This window comes from Bufo bufo, chromosome 4 (assembly GCF_905171765.1).
Source record: "Bufo bufo chromosome 4, aBufBuf1.1, whole genome shotgun sequence".
Lineage (NCBI taxonomy): Eukaryota > Metazoa > Chordata > Amphibia > Anura > Bufonidae > Bufo > Bufo bufo.
In genome coordinates this window covers 177,081,999-177,108,327 of record NC_053392.1, presented here as the reverse complement: position 1 = coordinate 177,108,327, position 26,329 = coordinate 177,081,999, and the positions used below count along the sequence as shown (strand labels likewise).

General features: G+C 41.3%; 1 protein-coding gene across 1 annotated transcript in view; it reads left to right on the top strand.

Annotated features, from left to right (window-relative positions):
- Window positions 1–26,329, top strand: part of PLCH1 (phospholipase C eta 1) — a 289,893-nt gene that overhangs the window by 244,832 nt on the left and 18,732 nt on the right. Inside the window, exons 15-19 of the mRNA XM_040429955.1 lie at window positions 3,529–3,626; window positions 16,487–16,666; window positions 21,684–21,791; window positions 23,890–24,014; window positions 25,094–25,178. Coding sequence (XP_040285889.1) covers window positions 3,529–3,626; window positions 16,487–16,666; window positions 21,684–21,791; window positions 23,890–24,014; window positions 25,094–25,178 — 596 coding nt within the window. The remainder of the gene's footprint in view (window positions 1–3,528; window positions 3,627–16,486; window positions 16,667–21,683; window positions 21,792–23,889; window positions 24,015–25,093; window positions 25,179–26,329) is intronic.

Genomic DNA, 26,329 nt, shown 5'->3' with positions numbered 1-26,329 from the left:
TATTCACACAGTATTTTCACAGTGCAGTAAATGGCCAGATGTTACATTGTAACAAATTGGATTATATGAATTTCTATTCACGTGCCGTAATTAAAAAAAACAGGCAGTTTTTAGGTCTTGGAGTTTTTTAAACTGCATACTTTCTTTAAAGGGATTATTCATGTTAAAAAAACAACGTTTTTCTGCGGCAACCAACAGATCTGTGGTCTCCTAGAAGCTTTATATTTCTAGAACTAAGATATACTGTTGTAACATGTGACAGCTGTAGCCAATCGATAGCCACATTAGTCACGTGTTGGTATGGCACATCATTTTTCCATCAACGTAAAGAGAGTTAAAGAGGACCTTTCATTACAATAAAAAATCTAAACTAAGTATGCTGACATGGAGAGCGGCGCCCAGGGATCTCCCTGCACTTACTATTATCCCTGTGCGCCACTCCGTTCTCCCGGGATAGGCTCCGGTATCTTCAGATTTTCGGCTCAACTGGGAGGAGCCTGCTCTTGTTCTCCTGGGCGTCTCCTTCTCCCAGGCTGGAGTGCTGGCGATTTGCAGCGCTCAGCTCATAGCCTGGAAGAAAAAAAAACTCTCAGGCTATGAGCTGTGCGCTGCGATTGGCCAGCGCTACAGCCTGGGAGAAGGAGACATTTGTGATAAAATATTTGAGCCATGGTGGGTGCCCTTCAGGCAATATAAATTACCAGTTGGGGGCTATTCTACACTTATGCTGGCCATTTACATTAGATACAGTAGCTGTTAGCAGAATGCTCATGTAACAGCTATCTGTCCTGACCCTCATATACACATGTACCCTTAACTGGCAGAACATGCATGTTTTCTAATTCTAGAAAAAAGAGAAAGCATCTCAGACACCTTGAAAGCAGTGGGAATGCAGAAAAGCAATAATTTGATCCTTCTCTTCTCCAACATCTGCCATCAGGACATAGGCAAGGGACCCCGTACTCATTGGGCTCAGCATTACTGATATGTATGGCCAGCTTTAGACAATGTGTTCTTCCCCTACCCCTCCCAGTGGATGTCAGACTGTACAGTCTGTGATATATTCTTTGCTATTATACCATGTGAATATATTTTCCTTTCCACTTCCTCACCTTAGAAGTGAATTAATTTGAGGTACTGTATTCTACTGACCTGCATAATTGTAGTTCTAAACTTAAAAAAGAAGCTCTTTCATAAATTGCTCCCTCCTGGCTCCTAAGAAAATGAATAAATTAGATCCAACTGAATTGAACTTACGTCGACATGCTCACCCATTTTAATCAGTTTATATGGTATTCTATAATTCCACATTTGAAGAGCCCAGGACCAATCTTGTCCTTGTTGTGCGGAAATGAACTGAATGCATGTGCATGCAAAAATCTAAATTATATTTGGAAAAGGTCAAGTGCGTTGATTTTCCTTTTATTAGACCCATGCAGGAGAAAACTCAGTAAAAGCAGACCCCTTATGAATCACTCCTTTTGTGCAACACCTGAATTTATTAACATAGATGGCATAAAGGGCTACTTGATAGAAGGAAGTATTGCATTCTTGCTAACCATTGATTCTTAACCTTCTCCCACACTATACATCTCCAGATTATGCTTAAACGGGTATTCCAGTTTCAGAAAATCAGTGCCGTTTCATTACAAAAACCTTTATGGTTTCATTCCAAAGGATGAAAATCTGTCCTGTCATGTGATGGGCACACCGGTGCTCGAGTCACTACAAGCAGTAAGGCTCTCTTCACATCTCCATCACAGTCTCCGTTTAGAACGGGAACATCACATGACCAACACAGTTTCTATTGGATGACAGCCGAGATCTTGGAAACTTTGAGGAAGTGATATAGAAAGTATATTGGATATTTGTCTAACTTTTCATAGTAGAAAAACATTTTTCCAGAAGCCAAAATAGCCCTTTTAATTATATCCAATGTAATTGAATCTCTGGTCACCTCATTTTAACCATGTGGACTTTGAAACTATATTTTTTGATATAGTGTGTGTTTGATTTTGAATCTACCTTGCTAACAAGATTCTTAACAGACATAGTATTGGTCTTGTAAACACCTATAAACCAGACCTAGATACATTACACATCCGTACCCTATTTTGCTTTATCTGTAAACATTTTCTTGTTAGTTTACTTATGAGGCTCGTTAGGTTATCGCATTGAATTGCAAATGAACATTTCTGCACAGTTATGCACTAATCTGTCATTTGTTTGTTGGGCACAGCTTCTGGTCCTTAGCAGTTGCTTGCTAGCAATTATTACTTATTAGTTATGGGATTGGCTTAAGATCTGCACTTAACTAGCAGAGTGGAATTTCTCTGTGTCTGGGAACCAGGTAGATATAGTTTATATTGGTGCCAGGTACTGTTCTCTGCGCTAGATCAATTAACATAGTGAAAGGTACAGTAGTGTTAGGAGGTTGTGTAGAGGTTCAGAACACTTCCTTCACTTCAGTCCGAACATGTACTGTATTAGTAGTGTATACTGTTTTACACATGTATGACCATGCAGCTGACTCGAAGGATAAGACCTGTACAATATCGATCCCGAAACCTTGCCCTACTGGTCAAATTGTAAAACTTTATAGTATAAAGTTTTAAAATTTGACCAGTAGGGCAAGGTTTCGGGATCGATATTGTACAGGTCTTATCCTTCGAGTCAGCTGCTTTATACCTATACAGTGGCACAGCCTTCTGTCACATGTATACCACAATAAACCACAATAAATACTTATACCATATACCTTCAAATGTGATATAACGGACCCTTACTAAAGAAAGTTTACCAAGGTTATTTTTTTAATGACCAGCAAACAACCCCCATGTGATGTCTCCTCCATTTAAATCCACTCTGCACCTGCCATCTGCACTTGTTCTGTTGAGAGTTTAGTGCAGATGCAGTGTATTTCAGTGGAGGAGACATCACATGGTCAGATGATCCTCCATCAGCAGCCATGTTATGGACAAGACCTCTGTGTGGACAGCACAAAAGACTCTAAACAAGGGGGCATACCTTATGAAATATAGAAAATGTTGCAGAATTTCAAGAAAGACTATATTAATAAGTGCCATATAATAATCTTGCAAACACATTGGCCAACAATAACCAGAAAGTGGCCAACCCCTTTAAGAAATGGGGAAAGTTCACTTTTACTTCTGGTAGAGGCCACAATTTTGTTTCAAATTGTCATTCATACACCAGTCCACAAGACTTCCCCCTCGTGATTATTTGAGGGATACTATTTCTCCTTTAGTAGGAGCCTAGTATGTGTAAGTCATTTATTAGTGTGCTGTAAGTATCCCTGGTAGATTGCGTTGATGGTTTTAAAAATAAGATAAATGTGATTTATATAATGTGTTTGATCAAATGTGTCATATCTGTGGATATTGAGTTATTGAGCGTCACAAGCTGAGCAGGTAAATGTATAATTATATGGGAAAATATTCAGCATGTCTTGTAGTTTGTTGTTTTACATTCTTGTGGCTGATTTTCCCCCCAATTTTTACTTTGCAGGTTGGGCCGTCGGAGGAAGACTATGAAATTGTGTCGTGCTCTTTCTGATCTTGTTGTGTACACAAATTCAGTTTCTGCTCAGGACATAATGGATGACGGTAAAATACCATTTAATGCTTATGCTATATATCTTTCTGTGGGTTATCAATCGCTGGTCTGTTTTATGGTACAGAGCTGAAGCTTTGCAAATTTCTGCAAAACAGTCTATGTGGACTAAGCAAAGCGAAGATTGAGTCCGTAATGGAAATCAACTGACATTGCAGATGTAATACTGTAGTTTTTAGTATGTATGGAGGTGGGCGGGTCTTTAAAGATGATGCCAACTCACGGGCGCCATAGTCGCTGGGTTCCTGCTGTTTTAAACAGCAGACACTCAGGGCTAATGTCTGTATGTCTAGGTGTAACAGAAATTTCCCTGTTGCTACTAAAGTTCCATTTGCATATATTAAAACATTATTTTCCTCAGCAATGCGGGCACATATGAACATGGGACCAACACAGATGCTTTCAGCTGCCAAGTGCACATGTAACAGGTCAGCCAGGTTCATAGGTACAAATCTGCTGACAGATGCCCTTTAAGTTACTAGGTATGTCTTAAAGGGAATCTGAATTTAGGGGGTACTTATCTCTCCTTACTGAGAGCGTTTTAATCGATGTGAGGAGACTTATAGGCCATACATGCTTCCTCTAGAATTCTGGGAAGAAAGGGATGCAAATGAGATCTTAGCAAGCTCTGCCTCTGATACAAGCAGATGTAAGGCAGCTATCTTATAAGTCAATCGTCCGGAAGCAAACTGCTGGTTGCAGTGGTTTTCTTCCGGCTGATACTCTGCATATTTGCCGGAATGCGGATGGATCTCCACCAGTCCACATTATAGAGAATGGGGTCGGACAGAGCCTTTCAAACCCCCGGCAAATGCTGGAGCACTGTACATAGGTTGACAACAGTAGTATGAAGGTCCCTGTAAAGTCAACAACGACCTGAGAAAAATATATTGGTAGTGGTTGAATTCTAAAGATTGTTCAGATGTGTTAAGGGACATTATAGAAATAGACCCACATGGAGTGAACCACCAGTCTTCAGTTCCCTGTATGAAAGTAATAATCACCAAGTGTATTATGCCTATGCACAGAGAAAGAAGTATGCTTACAGTTTATATATTTTTTGAACCGTTTTGGCCTGTGAGGGTTTCTTGTAGTAGGGAATGCCATGAGTTTAGGGACTATATAGTGTGTGTGTGTGTGTGTGTGTGTGTGTGTATATATAAACAAATAAATATAAATATAGTATGTTTATAAACAAAGCAAAATGTGTTCCAACTTTTAGTTTGCCTGAGTTAAGGGGAATAAGGAGTCCAAATCATGTTTTTATTTTCCTGCTGCCCCCCGTTCGCCTGCTGTCAGCACTCAAAACTGCCCAACACCGACTGAAAAATACCTATTTACTGAACAGGATGGCAAAAGTTCTGGAAAATATATAATGCTTCCTGTGTTTTGGTAAATTTGTATGAAAAGCTTGAGAAAAAAAAGTGGCTGTTTATCACGGCACAGCTGAAGGAGAGCAAAAGTGTTATTTTCCTTCTTAAATGACTATTTACAGTAGTGGCGCATAATTGGGTAAGCTCTGTACTGTGAGATAAGCTTTTGTTACTCTTAATGATAATTCTAGTTTCATAATAGGAATGGTGTTTCTTGATCGTTTATCTGTAAGTGCTGGCATAAAGAGATTATTTGCAATTTTAAGCCATTATTTTTTTTCTTTGTGTAAATATGCAAATTGGACTTCCATCATTCATCTTTTTTTTTATCAGCTTTTACTTTACACACATGAGAAGTAGGTGGAACTGTGTCTTACATTATACAGTGCATTCAGAAAGTCTTCAGACCCTTTCATTTGGTTATGTTGTGGACTTTTGCTAAAATAGTAAAAACAAAAATAAATTTTTTGACCGTCATTCTGCACTCAATGCTCCATAATGAGAAAGTGAAAACAAATCTTGCCCTTACATAAGTTATGCAGACCCTTTACTCATGACTTAGTTGGAGCACCTTTGGCAGTGATTACAGCCTCCAGTCTTCTTGGGTATGCAGCCACAAGGTTTGCTCATCTGGATTTGAAGATTTTCTGCCATTCTTCTCTGCAGATCCTCTCAGGATCTGTCAGGTTGGATGGGGACTGTTGATGGACAGCCATTTTCAGGTCTCTCCAGAGATGTTCCATTGGGTTTGAGTCAGGGCTCTGGCTGGGCCACTCAAGGACATTCCCACAATTGTCCCTAAGCCACTCCTTTGTTGTCTTTGATGTGTGCTTAGGGTCATTGTCTTGTTGGAAGGTAAACCTTTGGCCAGTCTGAAGTTCAGAGCGCTCTAGATCGGGTTTTCATTAAATGGGTTTTCCGGGGTATTAATATTGATGACCTATCCTCAGAATAGGTCATCAATATTATATTGAAAGGGGTCCGACACCTGGCACCCCTACCGATCACCTGGCTGAAGAGAAGGTCATGTGAGTGCAGCCTTCCCTTGTGTTTATCTGCTCACTGTAGATATCGCAACGACAAGCAGGTGTCCCTGGACGGTTTGTTCCTATTCAAGTTTAAAGGAATGAGCAGTACAATTGAAGTGAATGGGACGGCTTGTAATTACACCTGCTCGCTACTGCGAACGCAGTAGTATAAAAAATAAATGTAATGTATGAATGTCCCCCACATGTCCATAGGGTATGATTTATGTAGTAAATATACAAAACTATTTCAGAAAATAAAATCCAAACACTGAAGTTAAAAAAAAAAACACACACACACCACTATAAACATGTATATCAAAAAGTCCCCAAATAAAATGTTTAAAAACTTTACATACAATATGCCTGAATTTAAAAATATGCATGGTAAAATGCAGTATATCAATGCTATTTATAAGAAAAAATTACTCTTTAACCTATCACTGATTATCCAGAGTTCGGTTTGTTCAAAGAGAACAGGAAAATACCTGAACTACTCCAGGTTCTTGGTCTTGTTTGCAGCTCTCACGTCAGCCTGTGGGGACGGGGCTGTGGGTGGACAACCTTCATCGTGGATGGGGAAGATAAAGGTCACAAATCATTATTGCCATACATGCCATAGAGCCAGACCACATGACTACTATGGGGCCAGGGAAAGAAAGGAGCCCAGCACTGAACTCCTGTTGTTACCAACATAAATCCTCTGCATTTTCCAGTGCCCACCTCTCGGGAGCTCAGTGCATATGTTTTTTGTTTTACAGATTCTATTAAGTTTAGTAATAACTGTATACTTTTCTATGCACTGAGCTGGGTACAGATTTTTTGAGACTCATATGTTGAAGAAGGTCAGAGATTGACCGAAACATTCTCTGTGATATATGAGCATTATCTGATATGATGTAATCTACCAATCTGGACCTGATGAATTTATATACAGGAATAAGTGCAATCCTAGTCAGGGCTCCAGATGGCGACCAAAATGGTTGCCAATGCGACTTAGAATTGCAAAATGGCGACAAAACTTTGTAGTTTTGTCACCATTTGCGCCTAGACCCTCAGCAGTTTTGCCTCTTTAAGAAGAAAGGGCTTTCATCCAGCAGACACACGCTGCAGACGTCTGCTGGGTAGGGCTGTTGCGATACCAAAATTTTGATTCGGTTTCGATACCATAAAAAACTATTGCGATACTCTGTTTTTATTTATAAATTTTTATGTTATGGCGTTAACTGCAAAGGAGATTTTTTAAATATTTCAATAGTTTGGACTTTTCAGATGTGGCGATATATAATATGTTTATTTATTTATTGTTTATATATGTAAAATTGGGAAAGGGGGCAATTTATACTTATTAAATAAAAAGTAAAAAAAAATAAAAACTAGTGTCCTGGCTGCCATGGTAACCGTTCGGAGCCCCAGGATTACACTGCTAGGGCTCCGATCACAACTGCCACTTTACCACCAATAAAGAGGGGAGAGGGGACCCTGTGGCCACTGCCACCAATGTTTTTACTACTGGAGGGGGGGGTGCACTGCACCACCAATAATAATTAACCTTTAATACAGATACAGGAGGCGGGTGCTGGCCTCTACGACAGGGCGCTGCGGTCAGCGGCAGATAACCCCTCAGGTGCTGGCTATGTGGTTCTGCCGCCTGCACCCGCCTCCTGTATCTGTATTAAAGGTTAATTATCATTGGTGGTCAGGCTGGGTACCTGCTATGCTGGCTGCTTGACTCTGGGGCTCGGGCTGATGCTGGGGAGGACACAAAACACCCAGGAGGAGGTGGCTGCCCCTGCCGTTCGCCGAGCTCACTAGCTCAGACAGCGCAGCAGTTTCTTACCTCCCCCGTCCCGTCTCCTGCTTTTATAAGCCACACATTTATTGGTGGCAGTGGTGTGGGCAGCTTCAGAGCCCGCTCACTTCATTGGGCTCAGCGGCGGTCGCGTCATAGGAGGGAGAAATCCCCTCCCTTCTTCTCCACGGCCTTGCCACAGAACATAGCGTGCGCCGAGCGCCATGTTCTCCCATAAGAGGAGATACTAGACTGCGCAGTAGCGCAGCCTAGTATCGACAAAAACAACATCCCGGTACTGAATCGATTCTGGCATAAAAGTATCGATTGGGTATCTAAATTTCGATACCCGAAGCCCCTCACACTTCCCGGCATAGAGGGTGGGCGTGGCTTGGGCTCCTGCCTCCAGCAGTCTGGCAACTTTGGAGGTGAAGCTGAGCTGCTGGAGACATTTCAACTAAAGGAGGATGTACAGAGCTCCCGCATAGTTCACGGACTAGGCGAGTCATTCGTATACAGATTTATTACTGAGGTCTTAATGAGAAGCCAGGGATTGGTAAACCCTGTAAGAACACGTAAAGCACTTACTGTGCTGGTCTCATCCCCTGTCCTAATCTGCGTAGCACTGACCGGGTCGCATAGCATTATATTCATGTATAATGCTATGTAACCCTTAGGCCTCGTGCACACGACTGTATGGCTTTTTCAGTATTTTGCGGTCTGCAAAAAATACTGATGACGTCCGTGTGCATTCCGTTTTTTGCGGAACAGAACAGCTGGCCCCTAATAGAACAGTACTATCCTTGTCCGTTATGCGGACAATAATAGGACATGTTCTATCTTTGAACGGAAATACGGAAACGGAAGGCATACAGAGTACCTTCCGTTTTTGTTGCGGATCCATTGATATGAATGGTTCCGTATATGGAACGCAAAAAACGGAACGTAAACGGGGAAAAAAAAGAGGCCTTAGAGGTCTGGAGTGTACTGGATAACACTGACCTAATGCCGTCAGTGTTATCCAATACATTCCAGAACTGTAAGGGTTACATAGCATCATAAATCAATATAATGCTATGCGAACCCGGCAGTACAGAGCTCCTGCACGATCTAGAAATGGACAACTATGTTGGTGCAAGGCTCCTTACTGACATGTGAGGTGATGGGCAGAGAGCGGTTAGCTGCTCCTTTCTGCTCCAAAGACATGTGAAGTTAAAAAGAGGGATAATTTCACTAAACAGCCTATAATGGGTTAAGCACAGGCTAGTTCAGCTGCCAGAGGAAATCTCCTACCTTCCCCACACCTCTGCTTGCTGACAGTGAATGGAAACCTTCAAGGTTGACATTCACAGATTGAATGTCCATGTCCAGCCACATTTACACAGTGAGCAGCACTAGAATATGGGCAATCTTTCTTCCCCCTGGGAGCAAAGGTTTTCATTCACTGACAGGCAAGCGGAGGTGTTTAGAACAAAGAGTAAAGCTCCTGAAGTATTATATTTATATGCCCGTATTGTCTTATAGATGCGGGTCCCACCGCTGGGACCCGCACTTATATCGAGAACTGAGCCCCGCAAGGTGGTGGCTGGAGGACTCTGGTCTGGCCAGCACCAAGCCGGCTCTCCATAGAAGTGAATGGGAGCGGACCGCGCATGACTGGCCACCACTCCCATTCACTTCTATGGGCTCGATGGAAATAGCTGAGCCAGCACTCGGCTATTTTCGCTGGCCCCATAGAAAATGAATGGAGGGCGGCTGCGCATGCGCTGTGCGCCCTCCCTCACTTTCAGGGCTCGGTTCTCGATATAGGTGTGAGTCCCAGCGTTGGGACCCGCACCTATAAGACAATGGGGGCACATCCTTGCGATATGCCCCCATTGTCTGTAATGAGACAACCCCTTTAAGTGATTGGCCTTTTAAGGATTCCAGTGGGTATAGTTTATTTTAACCCATTCTGTGTCACATATAGAAGAATACTGGTTTAAAACCCCCTTAAACAATGAACTCCTTAAACGGTTTGTATACACTAATTTCTGAGACTGGCAGGACCTTTGTTATACTTAGCTGATCTCCAGTGCTGGGTTCTGGCTCGTTTGCTCCACAGCCCCCTTTGTTTGTTTTTTAGTCCCTTCATGAAAACGTCCTGTTTGACACCATTACAGCCAATAACTGATCACTGCTTCCCTTGCATTATGTTAAATGGTCTTGTGATGCAAGCGGAGCAGCCTTCCACTGTGGCCAGTGATTGGCTGCAGCGGCATTAAGATAAAAGTTTTCATGGAGAAACCCAAGACAAGCATCGGAGGTCTGGAAGCGAATGAGCCAAGGCCCAGCACCTAGGGATCAAGGAAGCATGATCAGCAATGCAAATCTGGTTAGTCTGAGAGTTCATAGAAATTAGTGCACAGCCGCCAACTGTGAAGGCTGTAGCCTAGGAAACCTCAAGCTCCTAAGCATCCCAGTTTTTTTTTTTTTTATTGGAACACTACAGTAGCGATGTGGGTGAGAGTAGGTGGGGTTTTTAATGGAGGAAGAGTGAGGGGGTGTAATGAAGGACAGTGAGCCTCAAGATTGATGAGGTTAGAAGAACGAACGAATCAAAAAGAGAGACAAATGGGCAACTACACAAGATAAGACATGTCTTTTTAAAAAAAAAATATACCTTAATTGTATGTATTTTAAATTTGGCGACTAAAAATTTTATTGGTCTCCTAAATTTTTCAGGTTAGGAGCCAATGACCAAGTCTGGAGCACTTCTAGTGCTGTGTTACTTCTCCTTCTCTTCAGCGTGGCTTTGGCCCTCCATGGGCACCGAAATCTTATATACAGGTGTCAATTCCTTATTTGTTAAAGAGAACCTGTCATCAACTTTATGCTGCCCTCACTGATGGCAGCATAAAGTGGTGACCGGCATGTTGATTTTCAATAGTGTGGTGCTCATGAGCTAAAAGCACGTGGTTGCCATGAACCAGAGCCTGGGCCTGGAAAAGAGTCACAAGTTCCTGAGAAGATTTGTGGTTATTCATGGTCTCCTTCTCTCCCCACTCACCAGCTAATATTTCTCCTTAGGTTATTTTCCTGGGAGAGAACAAACACACATTATTAGGAGGGCAGAAGATCATAAAAAACTGTGACCCTTTTCCAGGCCTGGGCTGTAATGATTATAATGCTTGTTCTCAGCGACCACTTACTTTTAGCTCTTGAATGACACACTTATGTGTCTGTTACTACTTTATGGTGCCATCAGTGAAGGTACCTTAGAGTTGGTGACTGGTTCTCTTCTTTCTAGACCACTGTGAACAATGAAAATTTTAATTAACCTCACCATCACCCTAAAAGACCTGAGTTATTTTGTATCGACTGGTAAACTATTCCAAACCACTAGTATTGCAGGAATACTATCGCTAAGCCACCTTATGCAAAAATGTGTGATGCAGTACAATGTTGGCAAAGTGAGTACAACAATAATTTTTAACAAAATATTGCATGATTTTTTTAGCTCAGCGTTGTGGATCTAGATAGGTCAGCACCGCTTGGCTTTGCATTCTTTCATGCTGGGATTGGCTGCTCTCATTTCATTATATTTACAGTTGTGCAGATTGATTTAAAGTCTTTTGAATGAAAATAGAAGAAGCTTTGCTGTTGTGGTCGGCGATTTGAGCTTTTATCATAATTGCATGTTTTACTGACAATAGATCCAAACAATAAAGCTTATCTTAAGCAAGGCAAATGCCTGTTTTCATTCAGCCGAGCAGTTACTAAAAAAGGCTTGTACAAAACATTTACTGTATCCTGGGTGCAAAAGCACAATGTAACAAGGAATATTTGTAGCAGTGAAAACTAGTGGGAAGTTATCATCATATATTTCTCACATTCAGTACAAAAACAGCTAGTACAGTATTGGTGTAGGCGTTCTCTTATATTCTATTCAATATAAATGCAATTTTGTATTTCCTTCTTCACCTACAGTGTAATGTAGAGCTGCTGGTTTTGATAAAGGTTTATCCATTTGCTACACTCATCCAAAACAAAAGTTGTAACTTAGAAAGCAACAAACTGCTGTTAACAGATCTTGTATAGTTTGTAAATATAAGATGGGTCTGATTAGGTTATTAACACTGTAATGGTAAGCTCTATAAGCTTAAAGGGATTCTGTCACCAGGTTTTGGCCTATAGAGCTGTGAAGGAGCCCAGCACCGCCTATGTCCTCCGAATCTCCTCCTTTCATCAACGATAGATAGCCGTAATCTCGCGATGCGCGAGATCGCGCATGCGCAGTTCTTTCCCTGAGGCTGATGCCAGCACAGGGAAGGAACACTATACCGCCACTGCGCATGCGCGATCTCGCGCATCGCGAGATTACGGCTATCTATCGTTGATGAAAGGAGGAGATTCGGAGGACATAGGCGGTGCTGGGCTCCTTCACAGGCGGGCACGGCTGGGCACAAGTAAGGTTAGTGCAGCCCCTTGGACACATTCAAGACTCACTTACATATCTATAAAATCCTTTTTTAAAGAAATTAAAACCACACAGCCCTATAGGACAGATATATTGCGGACATGCTAGCGGCGATCTAGCCGTGCATGTCCGTATCTCTATAGACCAAAACCTGGTGACAGAATCCCTTTAATGCAATGTAAATCTGACCTTTACACCGTGTTCCAAATTATTATGCAAATTATATTTTTCTCTGATTTTCCTAAATGGTCAATGCAAATGACAGTATAATGTTCATCAACCATTAGAGTATAATTTTATTGAACAAACCTCCCAAATATTTTTTCACAAATTAAAGGATAACTGTCATATTTTTCTTTAATTTACTAGTTTATTAGCGCTAGGCATGTATACCTGAGTTAGTCTGTCAATGATTGCTAAAAGATCTGTAATTACCTTATAATAACAGCTTTCATTAATGTCTGCTGTCCATTTCCACTGCTCCCTTAAAAGACTGTTGCTATGGCTCATCTACCTCCGGCTAGGAAGACAGAGGGGTGGTCCTTCACACTGCATGCCTGCATTAGGCTTCAGAGTGAGGAGGCGTGTCTCTAAGTAATCCAATCTGATTGGCTGGCAGGAAGCTGCTGGCTACAGCAAGTTTGTATGGAACCTGAGGGAATGCAGTTTTGGCCTCAGAGAACTGGCAGAGGAGGCATCTTGAGACGATCCTCATAATGTAGGATTCAAAACAGCTGTAACTAAGGGGAAAACTCAAGGAAAACAGTGGTAAATGAAGAAACTAAAGATTGCTTTATGCATAATGCTGCTGCAGCAGGCCTTGTTACATGTTAAAGGGGTTGTCTCATCTTGACGTTACCAAGGCGAGATGAGACTCAGTCCCAACTACCTCGCGGCCGGGAAACAGCTTCCCTCAGAAACAGCATAGCTTGTTATGCTACACTGTTTCCATAGATCTCATGCATGGCAATGAGAGCTACTGAAACAGCAGAGTGCTGGAGCACTCTGCTGTTTCCTGGCTGGGAGGTGGTTGGGACTGGGTCTCATCTCGCCTTAGTAATGGTTAGATGAGACAACCCCTTTAACATAGGACCCCTTCTTTGATATCACCTTTATAATTCTTGCATCCATTGAACTTGTGAGTTTTTGGAGAGTTTCTACTTGAATTTTTTTGTAGGAAGTCAGGATAGCCTCCCAGAGCTGCTCATTTGATGTGAACTCCACCTTGAGGTTTGCACAGTGTGTGTGGTCCGCATCCGTTATTCCGTACCGCGGCTCCGCAGAAAAGCTAGAACAGAGCAATCGCGGACAAGAATAGGCATTTTCTATTATGGTTGCCGTACAAATTGCGAATCTGCAAAGCACTACGGCCGTCTGAATGGGCCCTTAATCCGATGAATTCTGGCAGAAACCTTCCTTATTATGCCTTTACCTGCACGAACCCGCCTGTGCTGTGAATCAGCTACAAATCTCTTCACAGCACGATGATCACGCTTAAGTTTTCGTGAATATGTAATGTTTTCATACCTTGTCCAAGAAACTGCACTATTTGATGCTTTTCAGCAGCAGAGAGATCCGTTTTCTTTCCCATGTTGCTTAAAACCTGCGGGCTGCTTAATAATGTGGACAATGCTTCTTAAGGAGTTTTTCTTTAATTTGGCCCACCTGGTAAACTAATTGTCACAGGTGTTGGAGATAGATTTCAGTGATCCAGAGAGCCCCTAGACACAATACTGTCCATGAGTTTTATTAAAAGAACAAAAAATGACATCTTTATATTATCACACTTAAATCTTTTATGACACTTAAATCCATAATAATTTGGAACGAGGTGTATATCGTGCATTCGAGCAGTAAAAGCTAGAAAAAATAGTCATTACAAGACAAGGCAGGCAGTCTGCATACGTCCATTGTTTGTCTCTTACCTGATGAAAGGATAGGTACGATCCCAAAATGTGTTGATCTTCAATAATAAAGTCTTCTTGATTAGCTGGTGTTAAGATATTACCTGGGGGTAAGATCAGGGTAGGTCATCAATATCAGATCTGCGGGTGTCTAACACTTGGAACCTCTGCCGATCGGCTGTTAGAAGAGGCCTCTTACTAGGCCATACATCAGTCACATGCAAATCATCCCCATTCAAGTCAATGAGGCTGAGCTGCAATACCAAGCACAGCCACTATATGATGTACAGTGTTGTGCTTGGAAAGTTGCCGGGAGCCTACAGCGCAGCTCCTGGAAACAGCTGATCGGTGGGGGTGCCAGGACTCGGACCACCACCTATGTGATAATAATGACCCATCCTGAGGATAAGTCATCATTACCTTTTCCAGGATAACCACTTTAATTAATCCAATTTTACAATTAATATTAAAAAAATCCATTAATACAACTACCGTATTTTTAGCCCTGTAAGATTCACCGGTCCATATGACGCACCTATGTTTTAGAGGAGGACAATAAGAAAAAAATATTTTTCATTCGACCTCAGATCAGCAATCAGATCCCCAATGTTAATCAGACCTCAGCTCACAGCCCCAATCGGATCCCCAATGTTAATAAGATCTCAGATCAGACCCCAATGTGAATGACCCCCAATCAGACCTCAGATCAGAGCCCAATATAAAGAAGACCCCCAATCAGGCCTCAGATCAGCCCCCAGCCATATGTGATCAGCCCCCAGCCATATGTGAGCAGCCCCCAGCCATATGTGAGCAGCCCCCACCCATAATTCAGCCTCAGATCACAAAATAAGGCTACTTTCACACTTGCGTTCGGGGTTCTGATTGTAAGTTCCGTTTGAAGGCTCTCACAAGCAGCCGTACAGCCCCAATGCATTCTGAGTGGATGCGGATCCGCTCAGAATGCATCAATATGGCACCGTTTGGCCTCCGTTCCGCTCAGAAGGCGGACACCCGAACGCAGCTTGCAGCGTTCGGGTGCCCGCCTGGCCGTACGGAGCCAAACTGATCCGTCCTGACTTACAATGCAAGTCAATGGGGACGGATCCGTTTGACGTTGACACAATATGGTGCAATTGCAAACGGATCCGTCCCCCATTGACTTTGAATGTAAAGTCAGGAGTCCCTATTAATATATCATCGGATCTAAGTTTTCTCCAATCCGATGGTATATTTTAACTTGAAGCGTCCCCATCACCATGGGAACGCCTCTATGTTAGAATATACCATTGGATTTGAGTTAGATCGTGAAACTCAGATCCGACAGTATATTCTAACACAGAGGCGTTCCCATAGTGATGGGGATGCTTCAAGTTAGAATATACTGAGAACTGTGTAATAACTCTTACAGGGGCTATGATACGCACAATTAACCCCTCAGGTGCGGCACCTGAGGGGTTAATTGTGCGGATCACAGCCCCCTGTAAGAGATCGGGTGCTGCCAGGCAGCAGGGGGCAGTCATTTACACAGTTCTTTTAGTATATTCTAACTTGAAGCGTCCCGATCACTATGGGAACGCTTCTGTGTTAGAATATACTGTCGGATCTGAGTTTCCACGAAGTGAAAAATCAGATCTGAAAAAACGGTTATGCAGACGGATCCGTTCTGAACGGATGCAAGCGTTTGCATTATAGGAGCGGATCCGTCTGTGCAGACACCAGACGGATCCGCTCCGAACGCAAGTGTGAAAGTAGCCTTAAAAACCCACATACCTTTCCTGCTCCTGGACGCCACCGCTCCTCACATCGCCATCCAATTCTTCCTGCTGTCAGCTGTGTTGTGAACTGGCGCGCACAGCGTGAGGTCACAGAGCGCCCTCACGCTGTGTGCATCCTTCACAGCCGACAGCCGAGGACCAGGAAGCGGTGAGTACAGAGCCTTCACCGCATTCTGGTCCTCCAGTTCTAATAAGGAAGCGCTCATTAGTATTCGCCCCATAAGACGCAGGGACATTTTTCCCCCACTTTGGGGGGGCGGGGATGCGTCTTATGGGGTGAAAAATACAGTATACAACTCAAGGGGGAGTTTTAAATGGCTATTTTTCAGAAAGGCATCCTTGAACAAACTACCGTCTTTCCGTTTTTAACATCAGTTTTTTTCATCACTGTCATGTGAATATAGCCTGACTGTTTATCTCTTACTGTTGAATAAAAATGTTCCCTGAAGAAAACCATTTTTCTTTTTCCTTATCTCCAAGGCAGAAATCACTTGATTTTTTTTATATTTTTTTGTTTTATTTCAGGGTCGTCAGGAAATGTTCTGTCTTTCAGTGAAACAAGAGCTCATCAAGTGGTTCAACAGAAGTCAGAGCAGTTTATGCTGTACAACCAGAAACAGCTTACCAGGATATATCCATCAGCGTACAGGATAGACTCCAGTAACTTTAACCCCGTACCATACTGGAATGCTGGGATCCAGTTGGGTATGTATTCCAAGAAGCCCAAATTGTTGACTTTGCTGTGCAGATTGGACTATTTTATAGCATAGAAGTACATCTTTAGCTTTTTTTTTTTTTTTTTGTGTAATTCCTTAGTTCGTTCTTTGGACCCACCCACTCACATCAGGCATATTTTATTGGTTTATTTTACATAAGTGGACTATGATCATACTAGAGATTGTTGTAATCCATTTGTTTTTATTAATGATAAAAAAACTGCATGATCTGCTGTCAGTTTTTCATAGTTGTATAAACAAATGCCAGTTGGGGTTTTGTCTCACAATGGCATCACTGATTACACAGTGGCACACTGTGCAGGGATACATCCCCACTGGTAACACCCAGTTTCAAATTCATTAATAAACTTCTAGTAGCAATAACTGAGAAACGGAACGACATAGAGTAATATGAAAACATGTACACAAAATAGAACATTCCGCTCACCTCTATGGAAAGGATCTTCTCAGGACATAGACCCAGAGGGAGGGCTTGATAAACATCCAGATGATTGCTGCAGAACTCAGCAGCAGTCCAACAACATTAAAGGGGTTTTCTGAGATTTTAATACTGATGACCTATCCTCAAACAATCTTCGCTTGGTTATAGATAAACAGCATTGAAGTAATGGAGAGGCCAATCCTCTGATCTGAATTCCATAGAGAACTGGTGGCATGATATAAAAATGCAGCTTATGAGGCAAAACCCAAAAATGCAGAAGAACTGTGGACTGTAGTCCAATCGTTCTAGACTGGAGTACCTGTTCAGAGGGCCCAGAAGTTTGTTGACTACATGCAACACAGATGTCTCAGAAACAGTGTTTATACTACTAAATATTATTTCAGTAATTCAAAGCAAAGTGAAATCTCAAACTTTTTTTTTTGTTTATACATTACATTTTTGAGTTTTTAAAGACAAATGCTGGCACTGCTATTTGAACAGCCTAATATTTCCTTTTTCTTTACTTTCTCTAAAGAATTAACACAAACTGGATAAAAAATCGTGTTATGTAAGACCACCCCTGTGTGTAACTATCAGTGACTGACAGCTTTCTGTGTATACACACTTATACATAGAATGCTATCAATCCTTGACAAGATGGCCTCTGTACACAACTGAACTAATAAAAAGCAGAGACTTAAATGTATAAATTAACAGTTTTAGGCCTCATGCACACGACCGTATGTATTTTGCGGATCCGCAAAAAAGACGGATGACGTGTGCATTCCGTATTTTGCGGAACGGAACAGCTGGCCCCTAATAAAACAATACTATCCTTGTCCGTTATGCGGACAATAATAGGACATGTTCTATTTTTTTGTGGAACGGAAATACGGACATACGGAAACAGAATGCACACAGAGTAACTTCGCTTTTTTTTTTTGCAAACCCATTAAAATGATTGGTTCCATATACGGTCCGCAAAAAAACGGACATGGAAAGAAAATATGTTCATGACGCATGCATGCGGTTGTATTATTGTAACGGATCCGTTTTTGCAGATCCATGACGGATCCGCCCAAAATGTGAGTTTGAAAGTAGCCTTAAAGAGAACTTGGATCTGGATATTCATACTTTCTGCACAAAAGCTCTTGAGTGAGGGATATACTGTGTAAACTATTCCAGAAGCTTGTATCTCTGTAACGATCCTCTTTAACCCTTTCTACCCCAGGCCAGTTTCACCTTCCTGCCCAGGCCTATTTTTGCAAATCTGACGTGTCACTTTATTTCGTAATAACTTTGGAATGGTTTTGGTTATGTAACAGATTCTGAGTTTGTTTTCCGGTGACACATTGTACTTCATGATGGTGGTAAATTTTGGTCAATATTCTTTTCCTTTATTTAAAAAAAAAATCTAAATTTACAAAGTTCACAATTTTCAAAATTTTAATTTCTCTACTTTTAAGACAGATAGTGATGCCTCATAAAATAGTTATCGATCAACATTCCCCATATGTCTACTTTGTTGGCTTCATTTTGTAAATGTAATTAAATTTTTTAGGACGTTAGAAGGCTTAGAATTTTAGAAGCCACTTTTCAAATTCTCAAGAAAATTTCCAAAACCATTTTTTTAAGCACCACCAAGTTAGTTATAAAATGATTTTGAGTGGATTACGTAATAGAAACCACCTATAAATTACTACACCCTTCAATCTATTCAAAACTGATTTTACAACCTTTGTTAACCTTTGAGGTGTTCCACAAGTATGAAAGGAAAATGGAGGTGAAATTTCAAAATTTCATTTTATTTTTTTTATGTTCTTTTAAATATTTTTTATGTTAATCCATTTTGTCTTGCAACACCGCAAGGGTTAACAGCAAAATAAACCTCAATATGTATTACACTGATTCTGATGTTTACAGAAACACCCCATATGTGATTGTAAACTGTTCTATGGGCACATGGCAGTGGTCAGAAGGTAAGGAGCGCCATATGGTTTTTGGAGGGCAGATTTAGCTAGAATTGTTTTTGGGCACCATGTTGTATTTTTAGAAACCCTGAGGTACCCCTACAGTGGAAACCCCCAAAAAGTGACCCCATTTTGGAAACTGCACCCCTCAAGGAATTTAGTAAAGGGAGTACTAAGCACTTTAAGCCCATAGATGTTTTTTACGGACTTTTCTCCTGAATACAGTAACGCCCCATATGTAGTCATAAACTGCTGTAAGGGAACACCGCAGGACTCTGAAAAGAAGGAGCGCCATATGGCTTTTGTGGTGCAGATTTTGATGGATTGTTTTATGGGCACCATGTTAGTATTGCACAGTCTCAGGGGTATAAACTATAAGTTTTTCTCTCCGTATGAGGATTTTTTTCTGGGATCAGTTTCCATCATCATTGGTTCTATTTTGGGGAACATACAACTTTTGGATTGCTTTTTGGGAAGCAAGATAAAGAATTCTGTCATTGATTTTTTTTTTTGGTCGCGGCGTACACTGTGCGGGAAAAAGGACACATTATGTCTATTCTGCTTGTCAGTAGGATTACAGAGATAACAAGTACTTTTTTTACATTTTAACACTTTGCATAACCATTTTTTGAAAGCCATCATTTTTTTATCTTTGTACGATGGTCTCGTTTTTTTGCGGGGTGAGGTGTCGTTTTCATTGGTACCATTTTGGAGTACATATGACTTTTTGATCACTCGATAGTACGCATTTTGTAAGGTGAGGTGTCAAAAATGACTGTTCTGGCACTGTTTTTTTATGTATTTATTTTTACAGCGTTCACATGATGGGGTTGATCACTTGATATTTTATAGAGCAGGTTGTTACTGACGCAGCGATACCTAATATGTCTATTTTTTTGGTTTTACACAAATAATTTTTGAAAAGAAGAATTCTTGTTTTTATGTTGCCATTTCTGATAGCCCTGTTTGTTTTATTTTTCATGCAATTGTCTTAGGTAGGGGATCATGTTTTGCAGGATGAGATGACTGTTTGGTACCATTTTGGGGTACATATGACTTTTTGATCACTTGGTATTACTTTTTGTGAGGCAATGTGACAAAAAAATGGCTGTTTTGGCACAGTTTTTATTTATTTTTGACTTTCACCTGATGAGAAGGATTATGTGATAGAGCAATTGATTAATTGAGGATTTCAATATAACTAATATGAATATTATCACTTTGATGTATTTTCAGGTATAGTCAAGTTATTAGGAGTACAGAGTTTATGCCATAGATACATAGTACATAAGACACAGGACCATCAAGTTCATCCTTTCTCAGACTCTTACTTATATAGCCCTAATTGTTTGATTAGATACGCATCTAGCTCTTTTTAAATGCTGACAAAGTATCTGCCATTACTACCTTTTGGGGTAGGGCATTCCGAATCCTTTCCTGTACTGCTGTCTAAATACCTTTCCTTCATGTGTAATGAATTTCCCAGTTCTTTGTACGGACCACACATATATTTATACGTGTAAACAAGCTGAACAAGCCCTATTTTTCAAGCCTCTCACTGTAAGCCTCATGCACACAACCATATCAGTTTTGTGGTCTGCAAAACGATCGACAAAATATGGATGCAGTCCGGGTGCATCCGGCAATTTTCGTAGGACCCACTGTAGAAAAGTAAAATAGCCAAGAATGGGACAAGCTCTATAATTTTCTGCATGGATCCGCCAAAACTGATGTTCGGACATGGACCAAAAATACAGTTGCGTGTGTGAGGCCTTAGAGAAACCTTCCATCCAATTTAATTATCTGGTCTACCTCTGAACTCCTTCTAGCTCTGCTATATCCTATATAGCATGTGGAGCCCTAAACTTTATCCTGTATTCAAGATCTGGCCTTACAAGGGGTCTATACAGTAGGGGGGTAATATTTTATTGGGATCACTCTTTTTATACCCTAAAAACATTTTTACAGCTGCTGCCTGACATTGAGTACTGCTGCTTAGCTTAGGCCTCGTTCACATCTCCTCCATCAGATCTGGCACAAAAATGCTGGTTGTCAGCCAGACCAAAAACCACTGCATGAAATGTTTTTTGTCTGGCTAAAACCTGGCATTTATGCCGGATCCCATTATAGTCCATAGGGTTCCGGCAGTGATCTATTGAATCCAGCAATGCCAGACCTGTGGAAACGTCCACCGGAGGTCCTTATCTTATGTTGTCCCCTGCTTTATTCTGTTTAATGTATATGCATTTATACGATTAGTGTGGCCTAGGTTTCACCTGCATTGTACTTGCCCATACTGTTAGTTTATCTAGGTCTTTGTCTCATATTTTACAGTCAAGCTGAATTTTAAGTATCCTACATCCTGTAATAACATTGCAGACACTCTGGTGATGCTTTGGCAGGGAGCGACAATTTTTCCTGCATACAATTTGCAAGAATAATAGGACATAACCGCTTAGTACAAAACATAGCTTTTATGTGTATTGGATGGCATCTTGTGTCAAAGCACTAGTAACCAAGATCTGTGTAACCAGTCTCACATTTCTCATGTAAAATGTGTTGTTACTGTCCCTCATCCGTCTCTTCTTTCACAGTGGCACTCAACTACCAGACAGAAGGACGCATGATGGAATTAAATCGTGCAAAATTCAAGGTGAATGGCAATTGTGGATATCTCCTTAAACCTCAGCAGATGTGTAAAGGTATGCTACCACTTTAACTGCTAGATTCATGAGTCCAATGCATGCAGAGCACCCGTTCCTGTTATTTCTGTTCTGTTTAATAGGACTGACCTGTGATTCACATGGTGCCGAAACATGGCACACAACATTTACTGGGTAACATAACTGTGTGTCACCATGAAAGCTGGCTGCACAGATAATTGAATTTACTGACCGCATGAATGCCTTTATGATGCTTTTTACATGCCATTTATTATTTAGACGTATGTTTAGACCTGCATTCAAGTAATAAAAAGAAAAAATCAGATCTGATTATAGATGCGCATGATGTTCTCATAAAAAAAAAATAAGTGTGCTGGCAGATGTAGCTGCCACCACCACAGCTTGCTTCTAAAGGAAGTGCTTAGTCTTTGCAGCGGGGAGTTAACACTTTGTTCATTAGCAAACTGCATGGATTTGCTGCCTCTAGACAGATTACGGCCACAGCACATTTGACAGCACCCTAAAAACATAACCTATACTGTTCGTTATCCTATCTAATTATTAATTGCTCTGATTTAGTGTAATTAAATTTAAATTTTATATGATTATAGTGCACCAAAGATTCGTTTGTGTCACGTGACCACAGAGCGGGAGTGAAGCGCTTGCCATCACTCCTGCTCTGTGGTCTCCCGCTGGCCCGCAATACTCACCTTTCCAGCAGGGGGCCGCGTGGAACGATAAAGTGTCGGAGGCTCCCGTGCTGGAAAGGTAAGTTGGTGCGACTAAGGCCAGGCACCCGGAGTGCACAGCGTCATAGCAACCAATGATGCTGTGCACTCCGGGTGTCAGGAGGAGCAGGGGTGGAGATGATTTCACAAGGGGGGAGAGCTGCTGGCACAAGGGGGGAGAGCTGCTGGCACAAGGGGGGAGAGCTGCTGGCACAAGGGGAGAGAGCTGCTGGCACAAGGGGGGCAGCTGCTGGCGCAAGGAGGGAGAGCTGATGGCTCTGGGGTGGGGAGAGCTGAAGGCACTGGGGGAGTGGAGCTGATGGCAATGGGGGATAGTGGAGCCGATGGCACTGAGGGGAACTGAAGCACTTGGGCTGATCACACAGGGGAGAACGAAGGGTGTTGGGGAGTGATGGCAGGGGGTCTGATGAGTTTTTATAAAGTAAAACAGTCTATTAATAAATTTTTTCTTATTGGAATACTCGATTAATCGTAAAAATAATCGATAGAATACTCGATTTCTAAAATAATCGTTTACTGCAGCCCTAAAGGAATAATGTAAAGAGTACATTATAGCACATTTATAGATTCATATATTATTTTTCACTTCATTATAGTTGCAGGCATCTTGTAATGTAACCACAATTCCAAAGCTTGGCTTTAGAGTAGGACATAAGAAAACAAAGTAGAAAATGACCTGCTTGTTTTTATTGGAGAGCATTGTGAGCATGCTGTATGTTTGTCATGTGTAGAGGTCACTGTGCAGGGAGGGGGAGGAGCTAGGCTGTCTCCATCACCTATTATTGATTGCAAGATCCTGTTTAATCTGCTTCCAGCAAGATGATGAAAAGTGACAAGAAAAGTTAAAGCATCGCTATGCTTTGGAAAACGTTTGATAGGGACATAAAAGTTTTGATCGGTAAGGGTCTGAGGGCTGAGACGCCCACCGATCTCTAGAACTAGGGGAGAAAAGCGCTCGTTTAGTGCCTCGTCACTACAGGACAGGAAGTGTGATGGACTCTATAGAAATTCTATGGGCCCGCCTTACTCGAGCGAGCACATCTCTCCCCACGTTCTAGAGATCAGTGGGGATCTCAGGGGTTAGACTCCCACAGATTAAAACTTTTGATATGTCTCTATAACATATCAAAAGATTTCTGACAATACAGTGACCCTTTAAAGTAGTAAATACACATTAAATAATTGTTGGCCGAACCTGCTAATTTCGGTGGGACCAGCCACCATCTAATGTGTAAGGTGGGGTCTTTCCCTAAACTTTAAGGTGTCTGGCAACATGTTAGTCTCCTTTCCTCATACACACTACACGCATGCATTCAAAATGTTTTAGGGGACTGCTGTGAGACATGTTTCCATTTAATATAAAAAATTTTTTTTTTTTCACTTAATAGGTGTATTTAATCCATTCTCTGGTGACCCTCTACCAGCCAGCCCTAAAAAACAGCTTATCCTAAAAGTTGTTAGTGGTCAACAGCTACCAAAACCTCCAGATTCCATGCTCGGTGACAGAGGGGAGGTAAGCAAAATACTGTGGGCCAGATTTATCATTAGCTCAGGTCAGAATAATGGAGTGAAAAAGTCCCAAACGCTAAAACTGCGCACAAATTTGCGACTTTTTTCTGCTCTGCACTATGCTCGCCAGTTTTCTGAAAGTGGGCGTGTTTTCTTATGTAAATGAATCTCTAGACAGATTTACTATTGGGACTATTTAAAAAGTCGCAAAAAAGTCGCAATTTCACTCCAGTGAGGACCATGCTTATCTCATGAGACTTTTTAATAGAACATGCGACTTTTTCATAAAAACGTGCGACTTTTTCGTAAAGATGTGCGACTTTTGTAAAGCTGCTTACTGACGGATAAACTGCTACCGTCAAACCACATTTATTACAGCCTTAAAGGGCCGATCATAAATCTGACTTGGCTAAAACTGACTTTAGCCATATGTTAAAGTGGAGTGAGCTGTCAGAGTAATGATAAATCTGGCCCTGTATGTCTAGACACAGTATACCCTATTCCATCGTAGATTGACCATTGATTCTTCATATTTTTTTATTTATTTTATGCACTTATATAGCGCTACTATATTTCACAGCACTTTACAGACATTAGCATCACTAGCTGTCCCCAATGGGGCTCACAATCTAAGTTCCCTATCAGTATGTCTTTGGAGTGTAGGAGGAAACCGAAGTACCCGGTGGAAACCCACGCAAACACGGGGAGAACATACAAACTCCATTCATATGAGGTTGATCTTCAGATATATGGGATTTGTTGTATCATCATTAGATATGAGCTATAGATCCATGACTTTAGCTTGAAAAAACAAGACAGTAGTTTTTTTTTATATACTCATCTTAGATCTATGCACATGTTTTACATTTTAGTCTGTCACTAGTTAATCTTAAATTGTGACATTTGTAAGATATCCCAACTCTATGGATGTATAGTCTGAGGTATCTAATGAGTGACAGAATATTTTCTGCACTGACTTGTGTATTATAAGCTTATATAATGAATGGTTAACACAAAAATAAATTGTGTAACTCAACATTAGCTACTGTGAATCAATACAGCTCCTATGCATTGCCTCTGCAGATCATTGACCCATTTGTTGAAGTGGAAATTATTGGTCTACCTGTGGATTGCTGCAAAGAACAAACTCGTGTGGTTGATGACAATGGTCAGTAACTGCTGCTTTTACTATAATTACAGTTGTCAGACATTTCATGCATTCTTTGTGTTTGTACCAGGCGATTTGAGTAAATAAAATATAACCCCAGCCACGTGGGTAGTAGCCATCTGAGTTTTCTTACTACCCAAATCCAGTTTATAGTTTATATATGGTATCTTGAAGGGCAGTGGACAGAACATGCTGTATCAGCATGATCAAGACCTGTCACAGATGTGTGAAGCAGTCTACTAAATCAGAATAGAAATATCAGATGTTAGAATGAAATTGCTCCCCTCTGCTAACTTCTATTCTAGCTTACTTTACCCATTCATTAGACTGTGTTAATTTTCTTATGTCATTAAAATCCCATTAAAAAACAATGTGTGCTGTTATACTCCAAATGCTATTAAATAGCATAGAAGCCACTATTGTAGAAGACATGCCCATATCATTGTAAACATAGCATTACCAAGAGCCCTGTTTATTCCTGGTGGCTGGAAGCAAAGAACTATAGATTTGACTGAAGCAGGCTAACCATTACCCTGCCATCCCTCCCTTAATTTAGAAGGTTGAAGTTGATGGACCTGTGTGTTTTTTTTTGTTTTTTTTTTCACCTGTGTAATTATGTAACCCCAACCGTATACCACCATCTTATCCCCTGTCCACAGAATAAAGTGTGAGCGTTTGATCGGTGGGGCTCCGATCACTGGGACTCACTAGGGCCTGAACTCGTGTTTCCCAATTTGAATCACAAGCGTTTCCACCGCCAGTTATGGCCCTTTATTAAGACCGGAGTCTAAAACACCGGTCTTAATAAATGTGCCCTTTATTCCCTATACAGTGCAGATTTTATCTCCTACACCCCACGGATTCTCATATTTTGACATCCCTCCTTGACATTTCAGGAGGTGGTATTTGAAAGTAGAAATTTACTTTAAGAAACTTTATACATTATGTAACGGCATACAAGGAAATGCTCCAAACTCAGAACGGAACCTCACGAATAGCTGCAAGCAGACGAATAGGAAACGCACCCAAGCGGCTTACACTCCTAGCAATCAGTCTCTAACAGCATACAGTAAATCCCCCCCAAGAACGAGACGAGGCTCCATGTTAAGGGTCAAGCAGTGGTCACCCAGAGCTGTGTCTTTATTGTTCTT